We start from the raw sequence: 19,107 nt of genomic DNA, 5'->3' as shown, positions 1-19,107 counted from the left end.
GCACCGGCAGCAGAGATTTCGCCCTTTTTTATTTTCGCCTCCATCTCCATCTCCATCATTTTCTTTCTCCTCGTTCCTCCGCAAAATCTTCCCCCCTCGTCATCAGTTACATTGACCATTTTGGGGCTCTTCTCCTACACTCGCGCGCGCTCTCTCCCTCTCTCTCTCTACACTTGGTCTGTCTCTATCAAAGACTCTTCTCATCCTCGCCTCGCGCAGAAGGATATTGAGGGAATAATCATCACCGCGTGGGTTGGGTTCTTCGCCTGGTGGCGGTTTATCGATATCGTGCGCCATCATGTTCCCGCCGCAACAGGGCGTCACGCTCGACATCGAAGCTCTGTCCGGCATCTGCGGCTCCATCTCCATCGCCTGCTGGGTCGTGGTCTTCTCGCCGCAGATCATCGAGAACTTCCGGCGCGGGTCGGCCGAGGGCCTGTCGATCGTCTTCATCGTCGTCTGGCTGGCCGGCGACGTCTTCAACATCCTCGGCGCCGTCCTGCAGGGCGTGCTGCCCACCATGGTCATCCTGGCCGTCTACTACACCCTGGCCGACATCGTCCTGCTGGGCCAGTGCTTCTACTACCGCGGCTTCACCCTGACCGACTACGTCAAGCCCCCGCACCCGCAGAACGGCGACGCCGAGACGCGCCCGCTGCTGCACAGCGGCTCGGTGACCCAGCCGCCTTCGAGGGACGAGCACGAGCGGTCGTCGTCCATCTCGCATCTCCGCCGCCACCTGTCGGTGGAAGGCGCCCACCTGTCTCCCGTCACGCCGCTCATCGACCCCCCCAAGCCGTCCGACCCCCCGGCGGTCAGGAACATTCGCCCGACCACCGCGTGGCAGGCGGCGCTGCTCAACACCTTTGCCATCCTCCTCGTCTGTGCCGCCGGGGTGTTTGGCTGGTGGATCGGGGCGCAGAAGCAGCGGCACCACCGCACCAAGGACGAGCCGCCGCAGCCCCTGGAGTTTGACGTCCTGGGCCAGATCTTCGGCTACCTCTGCGCCGTGCTGTACCTGGGATCGCGGGTGCCGCAACTCCTGCTCAACTACAAGCGGAAGAGCACCGAGGGCGTATCGCTGTTGTTCTTCCTCTTCGCGTGCATCGGCAACCTGACCTACGACATGTCCATCTTTGCGTATTCGCCCGTGTGTCGGCAACCGGGGCACTGCCTGCCGGGGGAGGCAAAGTCCATCTACCTGCGGTATATTGCGGTGAACGCGAGCTGGATTGCCGGCAGCCTGGGGACGCTGTTGTTGGACATGGCCATCTTTGTGCAGTTCTTCATGTACCAGAAAGACGAGGGCGACGATTCCGACTCCGCCATTGTGGATTAGAGGCAGGCACTTGGGTTTTGATCTTGCTGGGTTGGGAAAAGAAGAGAGAAACAGCACCGTCTCAACAACAAACGACATATCGTTGCTTCTTATGGAGATGGGCTTCGGAGTTGCAGCGCAGCGGGCCAACTTTCCAGGGATATAGGAGATTGCCGTCATATCCAGATTTCAAGAACGAAACAGTCAGACCCGTTTGGCGTGGCATTCGGCAGGATGAAGTGTGGGTTCTGGGAGACCTTCTGTCATGTCTAGAAGCGTCAAAAAGGGTGGTGGATTTTGTTTTTAAAAAATTGGAAACGGGTTTCTAAGTTTGCATACAGGCTCAAAATGGTGGATATCATTGGGATGAACTACATCTACACATCTAGCTGGTTGGCGCTTTTTGGGGGAGGAGATTTTGAAGGTTGGTTCTGTCGGTGCGGATGGGGATCTATCTTGCGGAAATAAAAGTGTCGCAACTACGGTGTATATGCTATACTAAGTGCTGGGCCAAAAGAAATTCATTGTATGCTTGATCCACCTGCAGGACAATAATACGGGGCACTGTTGTGTTACAAAGATTCCGTATGTGTATGTCCGTTGAATACCCAGGAGATGGCACTGCGCAAAATGAATACGAGATACGAGACGTTCGTGCGTGAATGCTTGCTGTGTTGCCCTGCCAACCGTCCCTCGATCTGGTTGACGTCATTGGAAACACTGCCTTTCGCCGCGATTTCAACAACCCGTCCGAATTCTTTACTGTGTTACTGTAGGTACAGAGGACGATTAGGTACAGCCCAACCACTGTTTCGAGAGATACTCGTACAGCCTTCTGAGCCCGACTCCTAGAAGCACCGGGAGCTGCATTTAAACGCCAGGCCCCTCTCTAGCTTCTCTGCAGACGCCGCGACTGGCATTACGCCACCACGCACACTCGATCCTTCGGGTCCAACTCGTCCGTCAACCACATCGTGCGCCGGCACAACACAGGCCCCTAAAGTCCAGGAAATCCACCTCGAGCTACTACTACACGAGTTCTTCCTATCCAGCTTTTGCCTGCGGTTCGCATCCAATGTCTCCGACCAAAGCACCCGCCGGGCCCCTGGCCGAGAGATCCCCCAACCCGACGTCGCCCGCGAAGTCAAAGTCGGAGACTGGCGACAACAACAACAACAAAATCAACAAGCTCGCGTTGGCGGACGCAGGCGTGGATGCGCACCGAGTCGTCGTGGCGATGCCGATGACGATGCCTCGATTCGAGCACCCGCAGCAAAGAGGAGGGGCCATGCTGGTTCAGAACCAGACCACGGGGAGCCAGACGTACATCTCGCCCTCGGACGCGATCCGGAGCCCGACGACCAAGAAACTGAGTGAGATCAAGGGTCGGCGGTTCATGTGCGTTTTTATTCCCCCCCATTTTTGTTACAACCCCTCTGTATGCCTTTGGCGGGCTCCAGCTAACCTTGCACCAACGAGCTGTGTAGGAGTGCAAAGCCGCAGACGCTGTTCGCAAAGACCCTCGCCAAAGAAAATCTCAAGGCGCAAGCACAGGGGCAGGATCGGGTTCAACATTAGATCCAGGTGCTGGGTTGAAGTGCGGATGTTCGGCAGAAGTCAACCGCCTGTTTGTATCTCTGGGAAGTAGGCGAGGGCGCGGTGTCGAGGTGCTCTGTTCGATTACACGGGTCAACAAGGGGGGGTGGCTAAACGTTGTTCACGATTGAAACGCAAAAAAACACTGGGTAAAACTACGAGTCGGGGGAGTTGCATCGACAGGTCGGGCTGTTGCTGTTGTTGGGTATTGGGTATTCCCCGTGTGTTTTGTGTCTGTCCATGGGCGAGCATAGAGGATCTGAAACGAGAAAACTTGAACTTTCCACATCTGGTGACCTTCTTGAGACCGTACATGTGTTGTCTGCCAATCAATCTTTCAGACACACACATTGAGACACCCGACAGCCATGCTGTGTGCCACAGGGCGCCTCGTGCGAAAGTGCAGCAAGTATGCTGAGTCAGGGCAACATCCAAGCAGGAACACGCAGGACCCCTTGGCTGGTACATGGGCCGTTCATTAGAGTGCACATGGGAGAGCCTTTGCCATTATTGTCAGACAGTATGAAGATAGCCATCTCTTGCACTCTTGCATTGATTCCTGCATATTCTGTGCTCGTAACTCGGAGGTATGGCCTTGGTGGTCTTGGTGGTCTCGGCAATGCAGATGAGTCATTTGCATGGCGGCTCAATGGGGCAAAGGCTTGAGGTATGTTTCATTGGTGGGAGGGGCTTCTGAGGTCTGGACATCTGGACACGCATGTCGCTGGGGATCTTGGAGAGGTGGCCATACGAGCAGGCGTGAAACACATGGGCTGGAGGACGGACATTCATGGTGCTTACAGAATGGCGTCTTGGACGTCACTGGTGTCTGGCCGTGTGGCTGCTGACAAAGAGTGGGAAGAGGCTTGGCTGGCGTCATTGCCAAGCCGCACTCGGGTCCCCTCTCTACGGCCTTGGACGGTGTTTTTTTTTTTCTTCTGTTTTCCATCCTTCTTGCTCTGGTCCCCTTTTTCACCTTTGCGCCGTCCGTTCGATCTCCGGAGGATAAGTGGTGCCTCGAGTACCGTAATGATGCACGCAATCCCGTCAGCCAGTCGCCAGCTCCCTCTGCTTTACGTTACCCTTTCCCCTCCTCGCCACCTCTTATTCGTCCCGCATCTTCGGTCGAACTCTGCCGCGCGCATTTCCACTCCGTCGCTCGCAAAATAACGCGCGCATCTGTCTCGTTTTTTCTCGATTCTCCCTAGCCCCCCCAGCGGGTATTGTCCATGACAAGACGGGTTTAATTGGGCTTCCGTGGAGAAGCTTCTGGCTTATACCCGGTCTCCGTTTTGGCGCTTGCCCCCTTCTTGACGTTACCTCATTGATTATTCAGGATCTGGGCGGCGGACCATCTCAAGCCCGCCGTACGTGGCTTGGGAGATACGGTGATTTAGAATGTTTGGCTGCATAGTGACATGCTTGTATTTGCCGCATTGGGATGCGAAACTCAAGGGTCGGTAAGAACTATATTATACAATCCCAACATGTCTTCTTTTGTCCTGTCCATCATCGGCCTCTTCAAGCCTTCTACAAGAAACGCATACATTCCCTCGCGACTCCAAGCCCGTTGTCGCAGTCCCTCGTACTTCCCTATCGCTTTCTACCTCAACACCCCTTGAAGCAGTCCTCACCATGTCCGCCCTGTTGCGGGATGCCCCTGTGGGCCAGGTGGTCCGTTTCGTGACGAGGAACAAATATTTCCAGTACCCAGAGGAAAGATCCGATTTTGTGCTGCCCGACTCCTACCAATCTCACAAGCTTGGTGCTGCAACCCCAACACAGCCAGTACTCCCCGTGCCTGAGGATATTGAGAAGAGGATCGAGGAGGATTCCGACGATGCCCACAGCCTTTCTGCTGCCAGAACGGCCGCAGATGGCGAGTCCGTTGCTCTTTCAGACCGGACGCTGTCCAAAATCATGACTCGACCCGAGCTGAGCCAAGTCAACACCCGCGCCGATCTCGAACAAGCCTATTCCAACGCCACGCGGCAAGAGACGCTGAAGAATCAAGTTAGTCGACCCATCGCGCCGCAAGTCACTTCCGATGGCACCATCTTGGTCGACTGGTATGCCACCGATGACCCGGAGAATCCACAGAACTGGTCCCGGGGCAAGAAAACCATCGTCGTCCTGCAAATCTACCTGTACACTCTTGCCGTCTATATGGGATCGGCCATCTTCACGCCGTCTGAGCCGGTCATTGTTGAAAAGATGGGGGTCTCGCCGAACGTCGCTGCGCTCGGCTTGTCTATGTACGTCTTGGGGTACGGCATTGGTCCTCTGATCTTCAGCCCCCTGTCGGAGATTCCTATCATCGGCCGCAACCCGCCTTATATGATCACCTTGGGAATCTTTGTGATCATTTCCATCCCCACTGCCGTGGTCAACAGCTTCCCTGCGCTCGTCGTTTTGCGTTTTCTGCAGGGCTTCTTCGGCAGCCCGTGTTTGGCCACCGGCGGTGCATCGATTGGCGACATCTTCTCGCTCCTGAAGCTTCCTTACTTCCTCACCGGGTGGGCCGCTTTTGCTACAGCTGGTAGGTGCATCCAGACAAAGTAAATGCGGGTGATTTTTGCTAACAAACCACAGGTCCCGCTCTTGGTCCCATCATCTCCGGCTTCTCGGTGCCCGCCACGAACTGGCATTGGTCGCTCTGGGAGATCGTCTGGCTCGCCGCTCCGGTCTACGTCTCGCTCCTGTTCCTGCTGCCCGAGACATCTTCCTCCAACATCCTGCTCCGCCGCGCTGCTCGTCTTCGCAAATTGACCGGCAACAACAATCTCAAGTCCCAGTCCGAGATCGACCAAGAGAAATTGACTGTCAATGAAGTGGTGGTTGGCAACCTCTGGCGACCGGCCCAGATCAACATCCTCGACCCTGCCGTGCTCTTCACCAGCCTTTACACGGCCTTGATGTACAGCATATTCTACTCTTTCTTCGAAGTCTTCCCTCTTGTCTACGCGACCGGCAACCCAGGCAAGGCCACACATGGCTACGGCATGAACGGCGGCGAGATTGGCCTGATTTTCCTCTCCATCTCGGTCGGCGTTAGCATTGCCATTACCATCTACGTCCTGTACCTGCACTTTGTGTTCGAGCCGGAGATTCGCACCAGAGGTCTTGGAGAGCCTGAGCGACGTCTCATTCCCGCCCTTCCAGCAAGTCTGCTGTTGCCCATCGGTTTGTTCTGGTTTGCATGGACTGGTAACAGCTCCCCCAAGATCCACTGGATCGTGCCCACGGTAAGTTCGAGCGCACCACCCCCTCAATTCCGGACTGTGACTGATCCCCTCTGCAGCTCGGTGTCGTGGTATTCACGGTCGGGATCTTCATCCTCTTCCAGTGTATCTTCATCTACATCCCCTTGACGTACCCGCAATACGCTGCGTCGCTCTTCGCCGGCAACGATTTTGCCCGTTCGTCGATCGCCGCGGGTGCGATTCACTTCTCCCGCCCCTTGTTCCACAACTTGGGCGTCGGCAGTGGCGTCAGCTTGCTTGCGGGGCTGACTGTCGGTGGCATCATCGGCATTTTCGTCTTGTGGAAATTTGGTGCAAACTTGAGAGCCAGGTCGAGGTTTGCTGCCAAATAAAGAGATGCGTACAGCATTTCTGTGGGAGTACGAGGACACGAATTCCATTGAGTTGGGCGAATCAAACGATTCTATGTGTACAATATTAAGCGGTCGATTTTGGGCAGGTTCTGCTCCTCATTCGCAGCGACAAAGCAAGCGATGGCGTTGGAGGAGTGATGATCCTATATTAATACTACAGCAGGACTGGCTATAGACAATCCACGCATGCATTCAATCACTTGTATTTTGTTCCATTGCGACGAAAGTAGACGGCACACCTGAAGAGACCAATTGAAAATAGTTTGCCCGTGCCCTTTGCAACAAGTCACTTTTGGCAAGGCTCTACTCCCGAGGCTGTCAGTCACGTGGATGTTGATGACGCAGCCTTGCCATGACCACGGGACTCGACGAACAACTCACCCGAACGTCCACTTGATCGAACCAACGACCTGTCCCTAGCCACCAGACGTACAATTCCACCACTGGTTCATAATGCGTTGAACCCGACACGCACGCGGCGCGATGGCGCTGGATCTAGACGACGGCTACGTGGCTCCCGGCCTGGCCTCAGGCGGCGTCGAGACGTCGCTCCCCATCTTCAACGTCGAACGAGTACAGCTGCAATTCAACATCGCATCCGATTTCGTGGCTGGCCAGGTCGCCAACAACGTGCTCATTCTCGCACTGGCCACGGGGCGCATCTTGCGGATAGATCTTGAGAGCCCTTCAGACATTGATGGTGTGTTCCTGCCCCCGTTACTTCACCCGCAAGGAGAGTACCTCCGTCACTAAAGTTGTAATTGCGTGCTCCTAGATGTCGACCTGCCCAAAAAGACCAGCGAGGTCGGGCTCATCCGCCGCATGTTCCTCGACCCTTCCGCGTCCCATTTGATCATCACCACCACCCTGGGAGAGAACTTCTACCTGCACAGCCAGTCGAAGCAGCCCAAGGCACTGTCCCGGCTCAAAGGCGTGTCCATCGAGTCTGTTGCTTGGAACCCTTCACAACCGACGGCCTCTACACGAGAGATCCTGGTGGGCGCGGTGGATGGGAATGTCTATGAGATATACATTGAGCCGGCGTCGGAATTCTATCGCCGCGAAGAACGATATTGCACGCATGTTTGGAAGATACCCGACGGCGCCGTCACGGGCCTTTGGGCGGAGACAATCGACGGCAAGACAGACATACGGAGGGTGATCGTGGCGTCGCATTCGAGACTTTGTCACTGGATAGGCAAGACGGGCGGCCGCGGAAAGGAAGGCTCAGCTTCCATCTACGCCGAGTTGTTTTCCAAGGAAGCACCTGTCGCGCATGACACGACAGGCGCATCAGCAACGGCGCCGTCATGTTTTTCGGTGTCGCCCGAGGCACAAGATGCTAGTCCGGACTCGTCTCGCAGTTTCGCCTGGTTATATTCCCAGGGTGTCCTGACGGGCCAGCTGTTGACCTCCCCCGCGTCCTCCAGTCTAGGCTCCAAGATTTTCAGCGAGGCTAAACTCCACCCTCGCTCCGTGTTTCCAGAAACGATATCTGCCCGCGGAGGTCGAAAGTTGATACAAGATCCCATTGTCTCTGCTATTCTGTCTCAGTGGCATGTCCTGGCCCTTGCCGAAGGTCGAATTGTTGCCGTCAATCGCCTTGATGGCAGCGTAGTCTACGACCAGGCGGTCCTGGAACCTGGACAGTCCGCTCTTGACTTGGTGGCGGATCAAAAGAAGAACACGTATTGGCTTTTCACCAACCAAGAAATCTTCGAGGTGGTGGCAAACGACGAGGAGCGGGACATTTGGAAGATCATGCTGAAACAACAACATTACGACGCTGCTCTTCGCTATGCTAAAGGAGCGGCACAGAAGGACTCTGTCGCTACAGCTTCCGGAGACTACCTCTCGAGCAAAGGACAATACTTGGAGGCGGCAAGCGTTTGGGGAAAGAGCAGCAAAGCATTTGAGGAGGTGTGCCTGTCGTTGATCGATAATGGGCAAGAAGAAGCGTTGAGGAGGTATTTGTTGGCCAAGCTGGGCTCATACAAGAAGTCCTCGACCATGCAGCGAGTGATGATAGCAACATGGCTCGTCCAGATCTTCATGGCCAAGTTGAACTCACTGGACGATATGGTTGCCACGAAAGCGGAATTGCTGGAGCACACCGACGCCGGAGGTGCCCAGCGGGATTTGGAGAAGGCTCGAAACGAGTTCCAAGAATTTGTGACCAAATACAAGGCGGATCTCGATGCGAAGACGGTCTATGAAGTAATCTCGAGCCACGACCGAGAACAGGAGCTCCTGTTCTTTGCCAACACCATCACCGACTACGATTATGTGCTTTCGTACTGGGTACAGCGAGAGAAATGGAACGAGGCGCTGTCGGTCCTTAACAAGCAGAGCAATCCCGAGACGTTCTATCGGTATAGCAATGTGCTCATGACTCACGTGGCAGTTGGACTGGTGGAGATTCTGGTGCGAAGAAGCAATCTCGACCCACAAAAGCTCGTCCCGGCACTTCTCAGCTACAATGAGAACGCCAACGTGCCCTTGAACCAGAATCAAGCGGTGCGCTACCTGAACTTTGTTGTGACAAACAACTTCGAGGTGCCTGCTTCTGTTCACAATGCGCTCATCTCGATCATGGCTTCACATCCGTCGCCGTCGGAAACTATGCTGTTGGGATACCTTGAGAGTCAGCCTTCACCTCCATTCTACGACGCCGACTTCGCACTGAGGCTCTGTATTCAGCATAACCGAGTGCAGTCATGTGTGCACATTTACAGTACCATGGGACAATATCAGCAAGCGGTGGAACTCGCACTGCAGCACGATGATATCGACCTGGCAGCAATTGTCGCCGACCGATTAGAGGGTAATGATAAAGTTAGGAAGAGGTTATGGCTGCTGATCGCCGAGAAGAAGATCAAAGAGGCCGCGTCCATCAAAGAAGCGATCGGTTTTTTGAAGAGATGCGAGCTGCTCAAGATCGAAGACCTTATCCCTTTTTTCCCGGACTTCGTGGTGATTGACGATTTCAAAGAGGAGATATGCGAGGCACTCGAGGACTATTCGCGGCACATTGACAGCCTGAAGCAGGAAATGGATCTGTCGCAACACACGGCAGAGCAAATCAAAGCGGAGATTGCAGCATTAGATCACCGTTACGCCATTGTGGAAGCTGGAGAGCGGTGCTGGATCTGTACGCTCCCGGTCTTGAGCCGGCAGTTCTTCGTGTTCCCGTGTCAGCACGCCTTTCACAGCGACTGCCTGGGCAAGCGCGTGCTTGAGAGTTCAGGGAGCAGCAAGAGGAAGAGGATCAAGGATCTCCAGACAGAGGTCAACCAGGGGCTGAGTGTGGGTGTCCAGCGACAAAAGCTAGTTGCCGAGTTGGATGGACTGGTTGCTGAGCAATGCGTTCTGTGCGGGGATTTGGGCATCAAGCAGATTGATGAGCCCTTCATCCATGAGGGCGATGATGTGGAAGCATGGGCTATCTGACAGCAACGTGTTGTGCATTCACTGGAGAGATCTGTGTGAGGGCAGCCAGCATGAGCTCCGGCTCCTCCCTACCATCCTACCATCCTACCACCGCGACACCATCGATATCACCACACGTGATCCGGGAATTCTTCTGGATGCCGGTGCAAGAAATCTCCCATTGGCGTCTGATCCGCCATCCGGTGCAGCGGAAGAGCAGTTGAGCGAATCCCGAGTCCTGGCCGACAGCAGGATTCGCCTCCCGCCGTGTCGCTCTTCCCACCTCCACGCCTGCATCACGGCGACAATTCCAGCACCGAAGCATAAAGCGCGATAGATGGCGATTCTGGTGCTGTTAAATGCCCGGGAGATGCCACGCCTTGCCCCTAGGAGCTGTATGCTATATACACAGCGATTCCCCCAAGGCTCTGGCCCCTTTTATTTCTGCCCCGCTCAGCCTGGTAAGCACGCGGTATCCATCAGTCCGAACAAGTCAGTATACAAACCGCGTCGAATGATCCAGTACACTACAGTGGCATCACAATTGAAATAATTTATATATTATCCTTCCTTCTTCCTTTTCTATTCTCCTCATACACCATTGCCACTGTTGCAAGATCCACCCAAGCCAACCACCTCCCCGTTTTAGTGTCGTTCCCTGAGTAAGAAGCACTCACCACCTCTCTATGGCTCAAGCAAAAGGCTTCACCATCTTTGCCCGTGCATGGACGGCGTCTCCTCCCCGAAAGACATACATGCATTCCATCCCCTCCATGCCGAGATCAGAGGATGAGGAGAGCGTTGACTCTTCATCCGGCAGCGACGGCACATACACTCCGAGCTCCGTATCCTCGTCGACGACCACCATCTCCACCACTTCAGCACCCTCGGCGGACATTGCCATGGTCAAGCCAGCCACCCGGGGGAAAGTCGACTTTTCCGTCCTGGAAGATATCTTCGCACAGGAGACTGCAGCAGAGACTCCGGGCTCCTCGCCCTTGTGGTACATTCTGACCACCGCGCTCCTTTTGGCCTTCCACAAGGAGAAGCTAATCGGGGAGCTCTGGGCATATCTGAGCGGAAGGGATGTGGCCGCACAAGACGGAGAACCAGGAGATTTGCTCGCCGTTGCCAGACGGATCCGGGAGGCGTGCTTGAAAGCCAGCACGCTGGTGGGATTCCCCAGGGTAAGTCTCTCGCCCCTGCACGTTGAAGGCTGCACTAGCCACCCAATAATAGTGACATGGTAACTGACCTTTTTTCCACCTAAACAGGCCATCAATGCCCTCCTCGCGCTCCAGCAGGCCATCAAGACCACCCACCCAGCCCTCTCCAGCATCCTAGAAGCCGACCAGTCCCTCCGCGCCGCCGCCACGCCGGGCGACCACGAGTCCAAAGCCGCGCGGGGCATGCGGCTGTTTGAGCGCATCTACGCGCAGCACAGCCCGCGCGTGCTGGCGGCCATGTCGACGTGCTCGGGCGGCGACCTGACGCACTTCGCCATCCGCTGCATCTACGGCGAGCTGCTGGCCGAGGCCGCCGTCATCGGCGACCTCGACACCGGCCTGCTCGAGTTCGTCTGCTGTCTGGCCGACGGCTGCGGCCCGCAGGCCAAGGGCCACTTCTTCGGGTCCGTCAACTTGGGCGCGAGCCGGGGGTCGTTGCGCGCCGCGGTGCGCTTGGCCGACGCGGTGGGCCGGCAGGTCCGTGCTGCGAGGCCGTGGGTGGTGGACGAAGACACGGGGATGGACAACGACGACGAGGATCAGGAACAGAATCGCGCCGAGTGGAGGTTCTTGGACCGCGTCATGGTCGAGTAGAGGACTTCCAACGGCAGTGGGTGATCTAGAGCCATGCTGGAATAGAGTAGAGTAGAGTGGAGTAGAGCAGAGCACAGGCGTTAGGGGAGGAGTATGGGACCTCGGAGCTGTTTTGTACCTAGACAGACACCCGTCTGCATAGGGTCTAATCGTACTTGTTTGTGTCTCTCTGTCCGTGTTTCAAGTCTGTTCATCCCCAGACCCGCTTTCTCGCGTTCCCTGGTGGTCTCGTTTCATCTCGATCCGATCCATTCCATCACCCTTCTCTACTAGGGGACTAGGGGTAGGATCACCCAGATACCCAGATACAGTGACTCGGGCGAGATGAGGGAGAATGGGAGATTGAAAGCATGGTTGTATGGGAGGAATCCGTTCCACACTCGTTCCACACTCCATGTCCAATGTATGTCTATCGGAGGAATGAGACACTCGTCCTCATTCGTCCTCCGTGCTTGTATCGCACCGTGTATCCATGACCCCGTCGGCGAAGTCGACCATCCGAAAACACCGAACAATGTCGCCGGTAAGTGTTTCCGACCGCCGTTCCGCGCGCGGCAAAAAGTCGCATCGCATCACTCTTTGGGCCCAAAGTACTGCTGCAGAATCTGCTTCTTGTTGACTTTGCCCATCGCGTTGCGGTCGATCGACTCGACGACCTTCAGGATCGTGGGCACTTTGTACGCGGCCATGTCTTCCTTCAGGTGTTTGCGGAGCGTCGCCAGGTCGAGGCCGGTAGAGACAGCCTGAGTCGGAATGTTAGTACTCAAAAGATCAGAAGCGAGGACAGATCATGACTTACCGAGTCCTTGAGCTTGATGACGGCCGCGACTCGTTGGCCCCATTCCTGGTCCTCGACGCCGACAACCACCACTTCTCCCACAAGGCCGCTCAAGGATTCGTTCCCCAGAATCTTCCTTTCGACCTCCAACGCCGAGATCTTGTACCCGCCGCTCTTGATGATGTCGACACTGTCGCGTCCAAGGATGAAGTAGGCGCCGTTGTCTTCCCGTTTCGCCACGTCGCCCGTCTTGAACCAGCCGTCTCCCGTAAACGACTCAACAGTGGCTTCCGCTCTCCGGAAATACTCCGTAAACACATTGGGTCCCCGGATCTCAATCAAACCCGACTCGTCCTTGCCGGAAGACGTAATGACCTGACCGGTCTTCTCGTCCGTCAAGCGAACCTGCACACCCGGCAAAGGCCAGCCAACACTCCCGTCAATGCGCTTCTCCTTCTCCAAGCCGCAGCTCAGGGCCATCCCTATCTCAGTCATGCCGTATCGCTCAAGTAATTCATGGCCTGAGATCTCCTCGAACTTTCGCTTCGTGGGCACCGGCAGGGCAGCCGACCCACTGACAATAAGGCGGAGGGCCCGGACGCCTTCTCGCGCGGCAGTCTCGGATGGCGTTCCGCGTAGGCTCGAGTCAAAGTAGTCGATTAATCTTGAATACACGGTGGGAACAGCCATGAACATCGTCGACGACCCTTTCTGAGACCACCGATTCCAAACCGTCTTGGCGTCGAATTTCGGATGCATTTCCACCGTCCCTCCAGCAAGTAGTGTGGCAGTAAGTCCATTGACGATGCCGTGGACATGGTGAAGGGGAAGAACGTGGATCAAATGATCGGACCGGCTATATTTCCAAGCTTCAACCAGGCTGCGTGCTTGGAAGGTAATGGTCTCATGTGTCGAGATGCACCCTTTCGGTCGCGAGGTCGTGCCGGAGGTGTAAATAATTAGGGCTCGTCGAGATAATGGAAAAGCTGTCGAAAATCTGGGGAGAAACGGAAAGTTTTTTGAGCTTCGAGTGTGCGGTGTCAGCGGCATAATTGGGATTCCTGGCGCTTGTTCTTGCAGCCCAGCCTCGAACTTCTGGAATGACGGATGCAGAATAATCAGAGACGGGTCTGAGTCCGAAATCGTATACTGGAGTTCTTTGAGCGGGTGAGACGTGCATAATGGCACTGAAACGGCCCCGGCGGCCCATACTGCCCACTGGGTGACGACATAGTCATACCCTGAGGGTGCAAGAAATGCGACTCTCGGTTCTTCCTCAAAGGTTGAAATCGCTGGATCGTAACTTGAGATATATCGTTGGATCTGAGCTTTTAAGGCTGCCACATCATTCAGGAGTTGGACAAAGGTAAAACTTTGGTCTTTGGTCTTGTCGACGACAGCAACCTTGTGTGGGTCTGCGAGGGCATGAGACCTCGCCTCGGCAAACAGAGGCAACTCAGGTATCGAGGGCTCGTCCTTGTTGGTTTTAGCTGAGTATCCAGGTACAGGGAGATTCGATGAGAAAAAGTCGAGCTGCCGGTCGGCGGGGAAATGCCAGCCAGACTGGCTTGGAGAAAGGGAGACCTCGATGCTCATGGTGGCTCGTGATAACCAATGCTTGTCCTGTCGTTCTTGGGGATGGCAATGCTCGAGAAGGCCGACTTGGTCACGGTGCCGGATGGCCACCATAAGAATGCCATATTTAAAACCCCTCGATCCGCATCCAATTTCATTGGGGTTCCCAAAATGGAAGTCAATCACCCCAACAATAACTCTGAATATCCGTCATATGTGGCGCATGGACGCCGGAAAAGAGCAATTTGACCAAGGGCTGGCGTCCGGACACACGGCGATTTTTCAATGATCGAGATGAACGACTTCTCAGGCAAATATCCCCGAAAGGAATAGTCCCGAGTGGGTGTAACCGAATGATGCTGGGGGCGTGGATCTTTTCCGCCAGTGCCACGGGGTGCCACGGGGTATTCTCGCTTCCATCGGCCTGTGGCTCTCCAGGATTTCTCGGCAGCGGCGCCCTCCAGTCAAAGAGCCTGTACCTCGTACACCAAGACTATTGGAAGAGAGAACCTCCGGCACCACGCCGTCGGCCTTCTTCCTCGACTGCTTCTATAAACAGTCCCGGCATTTCGCTCTTCGTGAGGGATGCACTGGCTTGAAGATAAGTGGCCTTGAAGGTCTCCCACAAGGCCATGTCGTTGGGGTGCTTCGAAACCGGTCGAGGGTAATATGGATCGTTGAAATAGAAAGCTCTTTGTAGCTGTTTCACACCCGCTGGAGAATCTGGGAATGGCTGACATTGGTCAAAATCCAACAGCCAGATGCCCATGGACCGTTGATGCAACGCAGACCTGAAAATGTTGGGGAAGTCCGCAAGCTCACAGCGCCTGCTCTCTAAGCGCGGAGCTATCGGCTCGCCGTCGACTTGCGGAGTCCTTCCCAAGACAAATTCAACGTCGTTGGCATCAATCTGTGCCCTCCAGTGCAGTATTGCAAGCGTTTGAGCCATGACATTGGCCCAGGTACCCGTATCAAGTTGCAGGTACTCCATTTCATTGACCATGAGGTCGAAGTTGCACAGTCGGAACGAGGCGGACGCTGATCGCTCGGCTCGTCGACCCAAGTACAGCCGGACCAAGCAGTCGTGGTTTTCCGGGAGCGCCAGGAAATTCGTCTTGTTGTCTTTGATGGGTTGAGGAGCGAACAGGTCCACGATGGCCTCGCGGACCCGCGGAGGTAGAGGGTGGATTCTGGTCGACAGAATGCCACAGGTTGGCTGGAAGTCTTCGGGAAACCAGCTGCGAAACTCGTTCCAGAACGTCGCCTCGGAGGGCTGAACCCAGTTACTCCAACGAGGTATGTTGATGTCTGCCGTGAGTTCCCAGGGCGCCTGGTGAAGTGCATCCTCTGCCTTCCTGTGGTTGCAGCTATCGTTCCAGAGCTGATCCTGTTTACCCTCGTTGGGAACTTTCAAGACCAGATCCATCAAAGCCCAGACTGTACCACACTGACCCTTTCCAACCTGTTTTGGGCCGTCCTGGCTCTGGAGAGACGCAACGGATTCGGGAGGTGGGAGGCTTGCAGGGTGAGCGGTGTCGGGAGCGTCGCCACGTTCGGCACCTGTGAAACACGAAAGAGGGTGGCCCATGGTTGCAGGTAACTAGACTGACTTTAGGATGTATGCCGTGAGGAAGCAGGAGACAGCACTGCGGGATGTTCTGTACGATGTTATATCTCTGAATGACAAGTAGGTGCCAAAATACTTACTGTGCCCGTTCCACAACTTTGTTCCCGTGCAAGCCCATGGTCGAATCTGCCGCTGAGGACCCCTCAAGAGTGGACAGCATACCATATCTGGTTCCTCTTTTCACCCCGAGACTGTCCTTGAGGCATGCTGCTGGGTTTCATTTTTGACTTTGCAAGAGACTGCAGTGTGTCCAGTGTCCGCTGTTTGTGCAAAGTTGCCATCCCAAGGACATGCACACTGGGAATATTGCTTTTGTCTGACGTGATAATTGCCTGCGCTAATCCCCCAGATCTCACACCTTTCTTTTGTCAGACCAAACCCAACTATTGCCCTGTACAACTCTCTGCACTTCCAAAGCTGTTACTCCTTCGATGCTTCTCATGGCTTGTCACAATCCATCAAAATGCTGAAGGCGCGCTTCTGTCTCCTCAATCTCGATTCCAGGTAAGTGGTAGGTTTCCACAGCTTGCGACAGCGATCTAAAGCACACCTTTGACAACACCAGCATTCTCGTTGATCACTATCTCTTGTACCTCACTGCTGCTAAGGCCCTATTCATGTTGGAAAAGCTTTCCCGGGCATCATTCCACTCTTACCCTCTCCCAAGAGGCCATCGAGAGATGACACAAGCACGGAGCGAATCAACCCATGCTTGACGAACGGCCGCGTTGCTCTATTGCCCCTTCCGAACACGAGCCCGCGGCCATCTCGTGAGCTCTGAACGCAACCCCGCCCTTGGACCCTAGGGTAAGGCACGCGACCCCTCGCCCGTGAGAAGGGATAGGATATGACTTCAGGTGTCGTCCGGGGGAAGCTCACCTTTCTACACCCAAGACCTCCTTGCAGCTTGAACAACACCTTTGCTTTGGACTTTCTACCCTTTAGCAACAGACACAACTCACCCTCATACCCACCGTCCCCACCTCCACCCACGATGGAAAGCAAGCAAGAAGCCCCTACAACGGCCCTGCCCACGACCAGCAGTAGCGGCATGGGTGCTTCGCACCGTCGCTCGAGCAGCGGCATCTCGGACGACGCGGCCAAGTCAGCCCACGACTTCATGGCCGGCACCATCCGCCGCTCGTCCAGCGGCGTGACTGACGACGCCGCCCGCGCCGCCCGCGACTTTGTGCGCTCCTCCTCCGCCTCCAACAAGGCCCCCGGCCTCAGCGACGACCTGACCCAGAAGATGCACAACTTCATGGAGGGCCCCGCCACGCACCGGGAGAGCCACAGCAAATACCTGCCCGACGTCACCCTGCCGGGCATCACGGACGAGGTCGTCGAGGAGGCCGTCGAGTTTGTGGACGCCGTCGAGAAGACCGCCCCAAAGGCTTGAAACTTTCAGCAAGGTAATACTTCTCGAGACCATATGTTGGTGGGATTGTACAAAAATATATATTGGGGATAGCTTTTGTCGAGTGCTTGCATGGATTGACTAGTTAGGGGAGAGTTCCTTGTATGACCAGATTGCCAACTAAACCATCAAAAGGGAGGGCGCGATGCGTTGTGTTTGTGTTGTTGGCGTTGGTTATCGGTGTTTCCTCGTTATGTTCATGTGTCGAAGACCGTCCTCCCCCTTTTACCAAAAATGGTCCATTGGGAGATATGGACAACATGTATCGCTAAAAAAAAAGGTCATATTATACTCGCTATTTAACCCTCCAAAAGTGCTAAACCACGGGTCCCTTCACCCTTCATCCGTCTGACTGTGTCACTTTTCCATTGCACCCTCCATCTCTCCTCTCGCGTCCTTTTCTTGTATTCATGCCTCGCCTCAAGAAATATCCTCGGGGACGACACACTGGCCCTCTCCTTTTTGCGTGCGCTCATCCTCGCCCTCACCAGGGTTGTTGAGCGCGCGCACCATCCTGCCCAGAAACCGCCAATGACCCTTCCTGCCCCACCCCTTCTCCTTCCACGCGTTGGCATCGCTGCGGGGGAAGAACTCGAGCACGCCGTCCAGCAGACTGTCGTCGTGCGCGTAGATGACCAGGACGTCCTCGTCGGTGTCGAAACAGTCCGCGAGCACGCCCGCGTTGGCCTGCGAGAGCGCGGCGTCTTCTTCGACGGCGCCGGCGATCAGGCAGAACGGCTGGGTGCGGGAGTCTTCACTCGTAGTGCAGGTCGAAGGCGGTAATGACGATGGTGACGGGGGCGGGGGCGGGGGCTGGTAGAGTCGGTGGCGGCGTGCCAGGGGCTCTGTCCCGTGCGAAGACGGGGAATGGGGCCGGGAGGACGAGGGCGGTGCGGTAATAGTGCTTTCTGAGGAGCTGGTTGATTCTAGGACGATGGTTTCGGGAAGCGGATACCGCGTCGACGGGCGGAAGCACATGCAGCTGTGCACGAGGTCGCCGGCCATGAGGATGAAGGTTGAGCTCTCACCGCCCGTGGCCGCCGCCGCCGCCGCCGCCGTTGTCGTCCTCGCCAGCGCGGAGAGATGGTTTGCGGTGTGGCCCGGCGTGTGGAGGACGTAGAAGCTGCCGTCGCCGAAATAGTCCCACGCCTTGAAGCCGCCGATCTCGCAGACCCGGGGATCGCTCTGCTCGAACGCCAGCTCCACCACCTCGCGCCCGGCGTACGTGTCCGCGGTCGAATCCTGATTGTCGGGGTCCTCAGGATACCCCGGCCAGTACGTCGCCTTGGTACCGGGGCCGACGAGCAGTTTCGTCGTGGCAGGGAACTTGGTCGTGTCCCCGACGTGGTCGAAGTGATGATGCGACAGGATAATGGCGTCGATGTCCCGCAGGTCGAGGCCGTTCTCTTGCAGAATCTCGGCCGTGTCCTTCTCGACCCTGAACTCCATCTGCAGCGGCGCCATCTTCTTGACCAGGTGCGGGTTCAGGTGGGTGCGGAAATTCTTGCGCAGGGCCAGGTCGTATAGCAGCCGGGTGTTTGTCGCCGGGTGATGGATCAGGAAGACGTAGCAGGGCACGGAGCTGCGTTCGTAGCCCGGGTAGAGAGGAGTCATGGCGACGTAGTAGGAGAGGTTGTGGAGGCGAGCGGTGCTGTCGATGACCGAGACGTTGACGATGGACGAAGATGGCGGGACCTGTAGTTTCGTGGCCATTTTTTCTCTTACTGGGGGGCAATCTGCTCGACAGGTTCCCGGTGCTTCTCGAGTTCGTAGGAGAGAGCGAAGACAGTCGACCGAGACAGGGCGAGTCTCTGGAGGATGCAAAGAGACGGAGTTATCGCTCCATCGACATCGAGTATTCACAACCTCCTGCTGTCCCTTGTGTGCTTGATCTCGTCTTGCCCTGAAATTTCAGTCCATCACTTGGCTTG

The 19,107-nt window shown here is 55.9% G+C and overlaps 9 protein-coding genes across 9 annotated transcripts; 6 read left to right on the top strand and 3 right to left on the bottom strand.

The window, feature by feature from the left end:
• Window positions 1-45: 45 nt before the first annotated feature.
• PV07_06955 (uncharacterized protein) lies at window positions 46-1,879 on the top strand. Its single transcript, XM_016393990.1, has one exon. The coding sequence runs from the start codon at window positions 299-301 to the stop codon at window positions 1,337-1,339; it is 1,041 nt and encodes a 346-aa protein (XP_016247409.1). The 5' UTR covers window positions 46-298; the 3' UTR covers window positions 1,340-1,879.
• Window positions 1,880-2,099: 220 nt separating this feature from the next.
• On the top strand, window positions 2,100-3,375 carry PV07_06954 (uncharacterized protein). Its single transcript, XM_016393989.1, has 2 exons — window positions 2,100-2,716; window positions 2,806-3,375. The coding sequence occupies exons 1-2, from the start codon at window positions 2,394-2,396 to the stop codon at window positions 2,894-2,896; spliced, it is 414 nt and encodes a 137-aa protein (XP_016247408.1). The 5' UTR covers window positions 2,100-2,393; the 3' UTR covers window positions 2,897-3,375.
• Window positions 3,376-4,355: 980 nt separating this feature from the next.
• PV07_06953 (uncharacterized protein) lies at window positions 4,356-6,726 on the top strand. The gene is made up of 3 exons (XM_016393988.1): window positions 4,356-5,453; window positions 5,507-6,159; window positions 6,216-6,726. Exons 1-3 carry the CDS (start codon window positions 4,550-4,552, stop codon window positions 6,507-6,509), a joined length of 1,851 nt encoding a protein of 616 aa, XP_016247407.1. The 5' UTR covers window positions 4,356-4,549; the 3' UTR covers window positions 6,510-6,726.
• A 287-nt stretch (window positions 6,727-7,013) lies between these two features.
• Window positions 7,014-9,980, top strand: PV07_06952 (uncharacterized protein; the record flags this gene model as incomplete). The annotated part of the gene is made up of 2 exons (XM_016393987.1): window positions 7,014-7,230; window positions 7,306-9,980. The coding sequence occupies 2 exons, from the start codon at window positions 7,014-7,016 to the stop codon at window positions 9,978-9,980; spliced, it is 2,892 nt and encodes a 963-aa protein (XP_016247406.1).
• Window positions 9,981-10,645: 665 nt separating this feature from the next.
• PV07_06951 (uncharacterized protein) lies at window positions 10,646-11,779 on the top strand (the record flags this gene model as incomplete). Its single annotated transcript, XM_016393986.1, has 2 exons — window positions 10,646-11,146; window positions 11,234-11,779. The coding sequence occupies 2 exons, from the start codon at window positions 10,646-10,648 to the stop codon at window positions 11,777-11,779; spliced, it is 1,047 nt and encodes a 348-aa protein (XP_016247405.1).
• Window positions 11,780-11,841: 62 nt separating this feature from the next.
• On the bottom strand, window positions 11,842-14,278 carry PV07_06950 (uncharacterized protein). Its single transcript, XM_016393985.1, has 2 exons — window positions 12,579-14,278; window positions 11,842-12,522 (listed from the first exon to the last, which is right to left on the bottom strand). Exons 1-2 carry the CDS (start codon window positions 14,244-14,246, stop codon window positions 12,352-12,354), a joined length of 1,839 nt encoding a protein of 612 aa, XP_016247404.1. The 5' UTR covers window positions 14,247-14,278; the 3' UTR covers window positions 11,842-12,351.
• Window positions 14,279-14,625: 347 nt separating this feature from the next.
• On the bottom strand, window positions 14,626-15,720 carry PV07_06949 (uncharacterized protein; the record flags this gene model as incomplete). Its single annotated transcript, XM_016393984.1, has 1 exon — window positions 14,626-15,720. One exon carries the CDS (start codon window positions 15,718-15,720, stop codon window positions 14,626-14,628), a length of 1,095 nt encoding a protein of 364 aa, XP_016247403.1.
• An 880-nt stretch (window positions 15,721-16,600) lies between these two features.
• On the top strand, window positions 16,601-17,493 carry PV07_06948 (uncharacterized protein). Its single transcript, XM_016393983.1, has one exon. It carries the CDS (start codon window positions 16,607-16,609, stop codon window positions 17,156-17,158), a length of 552 nt encoding a protein of 183 aa, XP_016247402.1. The 5' UTR covers window positions 16,601-16,606; the 3' UTR covers window positions 17,159-17,493.
• A 103-nt stretch (window positions 17,494-17,596) lies between these two features.
• Window positions 17,597-18,889, bottom strand: PV07_06947 (uncharacterized protein; the record flags this gene model as incomplete). Its single annotated transcript, XM_016393982.1, has 1 exon — window positions 17,597-18,889. The coding sequence occupies one exon, from the start codon at window positions 18,887-18,889 to the stop codon at window positions 17,597-17,599; it is 1,293 nt and encodes a 430-aa protein (XP_016247401.1).
• Window positions 18,890-19,107: the final 218 nt, after the last annotated feature.

Source organism: Cladophialophora immunda (genome assembly GCF_000835495.1).
Source record: "Cladophialophora immunda strain CBS 83496 unplaced genomic scaffold supercont1.4, whole genome shotgun sequence".
In the NCBI taxonomy this organism is placed as follows: domain Eukaryota; kingdom Fungi; phylum Ascomycota; class Eurotiomycetes; order Chaetothyriales; family Herpotrichiellaceae; genus Cladophialophora; species Cladophialophora immunda.
This window is presented reverse-complemented; position numbering and strand designations above follow the sequence as displayed.

Excerpts from the sequence above, each read along its gene's own strand:
- PV07_06955 (XM_016393990.1), top strand. The coding sequence starts at position 299 with ATGTTCCCGCCGCAACAGGGCGTCACGCTCGACATCGAAGCTCTGTCC.
- PV07_06954 (XM_016393989.1), top strand. The coding sequence starts at position 2,394 with ATGTCTCCGACCAAAGCACCCGCCGGGCCCCTGGCCGAGAGATCCCCC. Across the intron at positions 2,717-2,805 it reads ATCAAGGGTCGGCGGTTCAT|GAGTGCAAAGCCGCAGACGC; the intron begins GTGCGTTTTTAT and ends CGAGCTGTGTAG.
- PV07_06948 (XM_016393983.1), top strand. The coding sequence starts at position 16,607 with ATGACTTCAGGTGTCGTCCGGGGGAAGCTCACCTTTCTACACCCAAGA.
- PV07_06953 (XM_016393988.1), top strand. The coding sequence starts at position 4,550 with ATGTCCGCCCTGTTGCGGGATGCCCCTGTGGGCCAGGTGGTCCGTTTC. Across the intron at positions 5,454-5,506 it reads GGCCGCTTTTGCTACAGCTG|GTCCCGCTCTTGGTCCCATC; the intron begins GTAGGTGCATCC and ends AACAAACCACAG. Across the intron at positions 6,160-6,215 it reads TCCACTGGATCGTGCCCACG|CTCGGTGTCGTGGTATTCAC; the intron begins GTAAGTTCGAGC and ends TCCCCTCTGCAG.
- PV07_06950 (XM_016393985.1), bottom strand. The coding sequence starts at position 14,246 with ATGGTGGCCATCCGGCACCGTGACCAAGTCGGCCTTCTCGAGCATTGC. Across the intron at positions 12,523-12,578 it reads TCATCAAGCTCAAGGACTCG|GCTGTCTCTACCGGCCTCGA; the intron begins GTAAGTCATGAT and ends ATTCCGACTCAG.